The sequence below is a fragment of the Podarcis liolepis genome (genome assembly GCF_965112155.1).
Source record: "Podarcis liolepis genome assembly, chromosome: 18".
Classification (NCBI taxonomy): Eukaryota; Metazoa; Chordata; class Lepidosauria; order Squamata; family Lacertidae; genus Podarcis; species Podarcis liolepis.
This window is the reverse complement of record NC_139572.1, coordinates 659,969-667,772: the sequence shown is the minus strand read 5'-3', so window position 1 is coordinate 667,772 and position 7,804 is coordinate 659,969. Positions and strand designations below refer to the sequence as shown.

Sequence of the window (7,804 nt, the reverse complement as noted above, 5' to 3'; positions counted from 1 at the left end):
GCGTTCCCGTAAGGGACCAGGGTGATTTCCATGGCGTTGCCCACCAAAAGCCAGGTGGGGAAGAGCTGGAAGACCAGGAAGGAGCGGCAAGCGGGGCAGAGGCTCTCGTAGTAGAGGCTGATGGAGACGGGGTCAGCTTTCTTCCCGGGGGGGCCCAGCCGGGCACAGTGCTTCTCTGCCTGCAAAAGGAAAGAGCGGTGGTGAAGATAGATAGATAGATAGATAGATAGATAGATAGATAGATAGATAGATAGATGAGATGATAGATAGATAGATAGATAGATAGATAGATAGATAGACGATAGATAGATAGATAGATAGATAGATAGATAGATAGATAGATAGATAGATAAGAGAGAGAGAGAGAGAGAGATGATAGATATAGATAGATGATAGATGAGATGATAGACAGATAGATAGATAGATAGATAGATAGATAGATAGATGAGATGATAGATAGATAGATAGATAGATAGATAGATAGATAGATAGATGATAGATAGAGATAGATAGATGATAAATGATAGATGATAGATAGATAGATATTGGCCAATAAAGCGAGATGAGCGCCGCAACCCCAGAGTCGTCCATGACTGGACCTAATGGTCAGGGGTCCCTTTACCTTTTTAAATCAGGCAGAAGGTCAATCTCAGCTCAGGTCTTGTTTTATTTGGGATTTGGGATCGATTTACTGACGATTTGCCAAGTATTCTGTACGATTTATGCTCCTGTTCATGACGTTCCATTACGTTATTTTTATTTTCCGTCCCTTCCGGCTTGCCCAGCCACTGCCAAAGTTCCTTTCTCTTGGCAGGTTGAGATGAGCAGGTGACGGCAAAGGTTGCAAGGTTTTTTAGCCGGGGCAATTAGAATAAGGTCCATTATTGGGCTATTGATTCAAAACCCTATACTATCGCCTTTCTTTATTTTTATTCTTTTGTATATCGTATTGTTGTTTTATTGCTATGGCCGGCGGCTGGCGCAAACAAAGATTCTTTATTTATTTCTTTGGTTTGTAAGCCGCTTTGGGATTTGTTTGAACAAAAAATGGCACAGAAATAAAACCATTAAAATAAATAATGATGTCTCCCCAACTGCAGCGACCTCTTGCCCGGCCAGTTTCCTCCTCCATCTTTCAAGAGGGAAGTGAAAGCAGCTGAGGGCGGCTTCCGAAAAACAAGGTGGGGCTTTCCGTGGGGAAACACCCCCCAAAAAATAAGATGCTGAGAAAATGGGGGGGGGCTGCAAAAGCAAAGCTGCGTTGGGCTTGGCTCAACGAGGAGACATTTTGCCTCTGCTAGTAGCTGCCTTAACTAAAGCCTTGGTTCACCTATAGCTCAGCACCGCACGGCAGCCGCTCTCTGGAGCTACTGTCAGAGTTTGAACCCAGGACCGTTGGCTCAGATCCTTTCAAAGCTCTCCCTGGGGGCCTTTGGGCCTCGATATCTCAGCCTAGCCTCCCTCGCAAGCTTGTTGTGAAGATAATATGGTGAGCGTTTGCAGGGAACCTCAGAGAACAGCGGCTCCCTAAGCCACTCCTGTACGGAACCTGTTTCATGGCACGGATTAAGGGATTGGCAGTAGCTGATGAAATACTGTTTTAAATCTTCATGTCTGCCAGGCTGCCTGTTGAAGCCGATGGGAGTTCGGTCACATATGAAGGGCAAGCAGTCTGAAAGCAGACCAGAGCAAGTAGATAAATAGGTACCGCTCCAGCGGGAAGGTAAACGGTGTTTCCGTGCGCTGCTCTGGTTTCCGCCATGCGCCAGAAGCGGTTTAGTCCTGCTGGCCACATGACCTGGAAAGCTGTCTGTGGACAAACACCGGCTCCCTCGGCCTGAAAGCGAGATGAGCGCTGCAACCCCAGTGTTGCCTTGGACTGGACTTCACCGTCCAGGCGTCCTTTACCTTTTACCTTTTTCTCTTATAACTGGCAATGGTGCCCACCTGAGAGGTGCCGGAACTGAGCTCTGGCTGAAAAAAGCCCTGATTGTAGGAGTGCAAATATCCAGAGTGTGGGGTCAGGTGGGATTACTATGAGGAATTATAAAATATGCACCAACCCATTGTGTCCATGATGAATGCATGGCATTGACTGGGTTTGATACATTGACAATAATTTCTGATCAAATCCCACAACCCTCTGCGTCTCTGGCCATTTCCTCTACTGTCCATTTCTCTTGCTTGACAAGTCCCGTATGCAGCCCAGTTGCTTCGCCAGACAGGCATCCTGGGTCCTCAAAGACAGTGGGCAGCTTCTTTGATGTAGCTTTTCTGATATGTTAATCTTAGGATGTTAATCTTAGGGCCAGGAAACAGATCTCACCTGAAGGTGATAATGATAGCTGCGTATTGCTTGTTTATGACCTCAGGGGTTGCCAAATGCACTCCTTTGTAGTTCTCTTCTTTATTTACCCCAGAAATATGTGTGCTTAATTAGTTTTGGTAGTTTAACTTTGTTTGTTGAAATGCTCATAAGAAATCTGATTGGTTCTTACGAACACTCTGTAAAAAGTTCTTTCGTGAATAAAACGACCTGGGCCAGGGGGTGGACAGAGATTATTATACGCACCCTTCCCAGAGTCTTGCTGGTTCAAGCCTCTGTGTGTATTCTCATTAATCAGAGTTCAATCCTTCCCTTGTTTTGGGAACACCTCACTGATGGTGATGATTCTGTGGCCCCTACACGGGGGACCCCCCAGCACTGAGTCCAGCCCCCTGTCTTCACACTGAGGTGCCCCCCAAGGCGCTTAGGCAAGACCAGAGAGCAACGGCCTTTTCCCACTCTTCCTCCCTACCACTCTTAAGGTAGACTGCCTCTGTCCATGGCAGGAGTGCCAACTTGGCCCTGCGCCCGTGGCCGCCGTGCAGCGTGCATGGCCCTGGCACCAAAACTTTGTGAATGCCCGGACTCTTCGTGGGGAATTCTGTGGGTACCTATGGTCCTCGGGTCTCCATTTAGGAATCATAAGACACCCCCCCTGCGGCAGTTGAATCAGGCCAAAGGGGGCGCATCGGAGTCCAGCCTCCTGCCCCCCAGTGGCCAACGAGGTGGTGCCCCCCCCTGGGAAGAACCCCTGTCCCCGTCCCCAAGCAGGACCCATGCACACAGCAGCCATTCGGAGCCACCTGTTCCTCTGAGTCCCAGGAAGGAAGGGGGTCGCACAAAGCCCCCTCCCCGTCACCACTGCTAGCCCTCCTACCTCTCTCGAAGCCCCTGTGATAGGAATTTTGAGGTCTTAGATATATGGTAATGTTCATAATCACACATACATAGAACAGCACAGGAAGACGAACCTGGAACCATTTTGATTCCTAAACTGAGCAAATGTTTTCTCTGCAAGGTCAAAGTGGGAAACCTCCCCATTGTCTCTTTCCTCACAAATCCTGTCTTAAGGGCACATTTAAGATATGAATAGGGTGTGAGCCTGTGACCTGGCCCAGGAACTAAGTATTTATCATTACAAAAGACTGGCCAGACTCCCCAGGCAATCCAATCAAGTAACCTGCCAGACAGGAGATAAACAAGGACAGGAGAAAAATAATATTCAAATTTCTGTTGTAGACCGCCTTTTCTGTGATGTAGGTGTGATGTATCTGAGGGGTGGTCTTAGGTTACACCCCTTTTGGGATGTATGTATGATGTTTCTGGGGGTGGTCTTGATCTACAAGGTGGCAATTTCAAAACTCTTTATAAGGCCTTGCATGCCATTTTTCTGGGTTCTTCCTCCTCTCTTGCGGGTGAGGGGAGCACCCTGTTGCAACAGATCAATAAAGATCAGGCTTATGAGCTGCTTTGCTTCTCAATATTCTCTGGTTGGCCTCTGTTATTTTCTCCTACCAAGACGGAACCTATGTAAAGGACTCTATATGGGCTCTTGGATACCCCATAAGGGAAGAAAGGCAATTTTTGCTTACAACACCCCCCTCCCACCCCACCCGCAACGTGGGTGGCCACCCCTCCCCTCCGCCCGGCTCCGGATTTGCCACCTCGCCTGCGCGCAAAGAGTTTGCGCTTTTCCTCTCCACCTTCGCTTTCCCTTTCCTCACCTTGCAAGCCTGCGCGATCTCGCTGGAGCCGCACCACTGGTGCGGGGGGTAGTGGCAAGGGGCGCCCCCCAGGGCGATGCCCCCCAGGCAGCAGAAAGCGGCGATGGGCAGGAGCCAGCCGGGAGCCATGGCGAGGAGAGGTGCCGGGCTGTGCGCAACGGCAAGGCGGAGTGCGCACGGCGGGGGCGAGACGGGCGGCTCTTAAAAAACCCCTTGGCCGGCTCCGCCCTTCCCTCTTCTTCCTCCTCGCAACCCGTTCGTCTTCTTCTGCTGCGGTTTTGTGTGTGTGTGAGTCAGCCGGCCCCTGACTTGTTCCAGAGGAGGAGCAGGAGGAGGAGGAGCCGGACTTTTGGGAAGCCCCAGACCCGGAGATTTTGTGCGCGCGCCTGTTTCAAAGCAACAATCAGCAAACGGTTTGGGGGCTTCCAGATGTTGCAGGCCTGCCAAGTGTCCCTGTTTTCCAGGGGAAATACCGTGTCCATGGAAGACAGTCTTGCTACGAGTGATCGCCAAAGAAAGAAAATATTTTCCAGGGGTTTGCAGGGGGGAAATAGGTCGTCCCTCCCCCCACAAATAAAATACAATTAACCAAACATTTTCCTGGAAGCATTCCCTTTAAAGACGTCCCTCAAACCCTTTCACGGTTATTTTTTGCTGCTGTATATTATAACTAATCTATAGCTGATTTTCTCAGCTTGTTTCTCAAAGTAACTTTTTTTTACTGCTGAACTTACTCCCAGCCTGCTAGCGTGCTAACATGTTTACAATACTTCTTTTTTTTTTAATCTGTTTTGCAATCCTCTTTGAAGCTGTGTCGGTTTCTTATTTGATGCCGGAAAGTCCCGCTTTTCCCTAGGACGTCCCTCTTTTCAGGGGAGAAACGTTGGAGGGGATGGAATAGGACGTCCCTATTTTCAGGGGAGAAACGTTGGAGGGGATGGAATAGGACGTCCCTCTTTTCAGGGGAGAAAGGTTGGAGGGGATGGGAAGTTCCAGGAGAGTGGTGGTGGGGGTGCCAGCTTGAATAAAAATAAGCCCCACCTAGCATAACCGATGGCATGAGGTGTCAGGCACACGCTATTTGAATGGCAATGCGCGCCAGTGTTTTATTGGACGGGCGAGGTCCCTAGGATTTGGCTCCTCTGGGGACCCCCCCCCCGTTCAGATTGGACAGTGGACTGCCTGCCTGCCTGCCTGGCAAGGAGGCGGGTGGGGGGTCGCCTCAGGTCGCAGCATGCCTGCAAGAATTTAAACCCTACCCAGATATTTGCCACCTAGCAAGGGAAATTGTGCAAGCCCCCAGGCGGAGCCGATCTGCTGACACAAGCTGTTGAGCAACCTTTGGCGCTTGACAACAAAAAGGCTGGACTTTGGAACTGGCAGCTGACACGGAAGGGAGAGAGATAAGGCGCCCGTTTTTGCTTGGGAGTTTGCATGTCACAAAACCCCCCAAAAAAACCCAGATCCTCAGCTCTTCAAACTGGGCATGGGCGTAGCAGGGGGTGGGGTGGGCAGGGGGAAAGATCACGAATATTATTGAAAAGCGTTTAAATATATCTGAGTTCTCATGTCCTCTTCTTTACAAGGTTTCCCAGGGAACTTTGGTTTCCTAAAAGAAAAGCACAACAACTTTGATTTCAAAAAAAAAAAAAGGCTTCTTATAGGAATTCTAAGGTCTTATGTAGAATAAGAATTCTAAGGTCTTATGTAGAGTCCCATGGACTGCAAGAAGATCAAACCTCTCCATTCTTAGGGAAATCAGCCCTGAGTGCTCACTGGAAGGACAGATCCTGAAGCTGAGGCTCCAAGACTTTGGCCACCTCATGAGAAGAGAAGACTCCCTGGAAAAGACCCTGATGCTGGGAAAGATGGAGGGCACAAGGAGAAGGGGACGACAGAGGACGAGATGGTTGGACAGTGTTCTCGAAGCGACCAGCATGAGTTTGACCAAACTGTGGGAGGCAGTGGAAGACAGGAGGGCCTGGCGTGCTCTGGTCCAGGGGGTCAGCAAGAGGCGGACACCACTAAATGAGTCAACAACAACAAATATAAGAGCTTGCACCCCATTGTTCTGGGTTCCTCCTCCCTCCTGCGTGTGGGGAGTGAGGACCCTGTTGCAACAGTTCAATAAAGATCAGGCTTACGAGCTGCTTGGCTTCCCAATATTCTCTGCTTGGCCTCTGTTATTCTCTCCTACCAATAGGGAACCCACTTAAGGACTCTAGAAGAACTATTGGGTACCCCATAAGGGAAAAGGGGCAGATTTTGTTTACAACATCATCTCCAGGTTTCAGAACCAGTGGGACAAGTTTTCCGGTGACCTCAATGTCATCATCAGCACCTGAACCAGATTGCAGGAGCTGCAACTGAGGGGGCCCCCACCGGGTTCATGGGTGGGGCTTTTTCTTTCCGCCCCCTCACCCAGCTGCTAGGCAGGAAAACAGGAGCCAGGGTGGAGTCAGAGAGCTGGAAGGAAGAGAGACACAGATCTGCCTCCTTTGCCTCAGATCCAAAGCTCTGACTAATGCAGAAGCGAGATTTGCTGGGCTGTTGATGTTGCAAGCATCTCCATCCCATGCACAGGTGAGTCTTACCTGCCGAAACGAAACCCTAGAGCAGGGGTCAGTAGCCTTTTTCAGCCATGGGCCGGTCCCCTGTCCCTCAGACCCTGTGGGGGGCCAGACTATATTTTGGAAAAATAAATAAATGAACGGATTCCTATGCCCCACAAATAACCCAGAGATGCATTTTAAATAAAAGCACATATTCTACTCATGTAAAAACACGCTGATTCACAGACAGTCCGCGGGCCAGATTGAGAAGGGGATTGGGCTGGATCCGGACCCCGGGCCTTAGGTTGCCTACCCCTGTCCTAAAGTAATAACCACCGTTCGTTCTCCGACTTTCCCCCCTGGGATGAAAGCTTCCTTGCACCGCACCAAACTTTCCGTTGATAAGAAATATTATTACAGCGGTCCCTTGGTTCCGAAACGCCTTGGTACTCAAACAACTTGGAACCCAAACACTGCAAACGCGGAAGGAAGTGTTCCAGGTGGCGAACTTTTTTTGGAAGCCAAACGTGATCCGTTTTAAGTGTTAGGCTTCTGATTTGAGCGTTATGCCGAGGTCTGCTTGCGCTATTTATTCTGCGTTTTTGTGGCTCGTTTTGTTTTTGTGACTGTGTGGAACCCAGTTCAGCTACTGATCGATTGATTGTGTGACTGCAGAAATGGATAAAAGCCCCCCCATCCAAACAATGCCTATCATCAGTGCAGGTGAAGAAGAAAAAAGTTCATTTTTATCATCTACAATACTGCCTTATTTATTTTATAGTACGGCACATTGCTTTCATTTTAGGGAGCGATGGCCTCGTTAGATAGTAAAATCCATGTTCAATTGCTGTCTTAGGCGTTGTTTTTAAAACTCTGGAACGGATTAATCCATTTTGCATTCCTTTCTATGGGGAAAGCAGGCCTTGGTTTTGGAACGCTTTGGTTTTGGAACGGATTCAGTTTGAGAACCAGGGGACCACTGTATTATCAAAACTTGCAGGCTTTTGGCTGTTTGCAAGGAGCACGTCGAGCGAAAGCCATTGAAATAGCTCCGGGCGACAGATGCTCCCCCCAAATTCAGCTGAAAATGCAACTTTTATTTGCTCCCCTCCCTGGTTTGCAAGAGGTTCTATTCTTTTTACCGCTTGAAATCCCTGCTGCAAACGGTTCAAAGGCAGCCAGCCACCCCCAAAAAACGGGAA

At 49.2% G+C, this 7,804-nt stretch overlaps 1 protein-coding gene across 1 annotated transcript in view; it reads right to left on the bottom strand.

Moving 5' to 3' along the window:
* The window catches only part of IFI30 (IFI30 lysosomal thiol reductase), a 10,337-nt gene extending 5,415 nt beyond the window's left edge, over positions 1–4,922 (bottom strand). The window contains exons 1-2 of the mRNA XM_083484159.1: positions 4,051–4,922; positions 1–179 (exon numbers count right to left, since the gene is read on the bottom strand). The exon at positions 1–179 is cut by the window's left edge and continues 4 nt beyond it. Of these exons, the coding sequence (XP_083340285.1) occupies positions 1–179; positions 4,051–4,179 (308 nt within the window). The 5' untranslated portion in view covers positions 4,180–4,922. The remainder of the gene's footprint in view (positions 180–4,050) is intronic.
* Between the last annotated feature and the right edge of the window lie 2,882 nt (positions 4,923–7,804).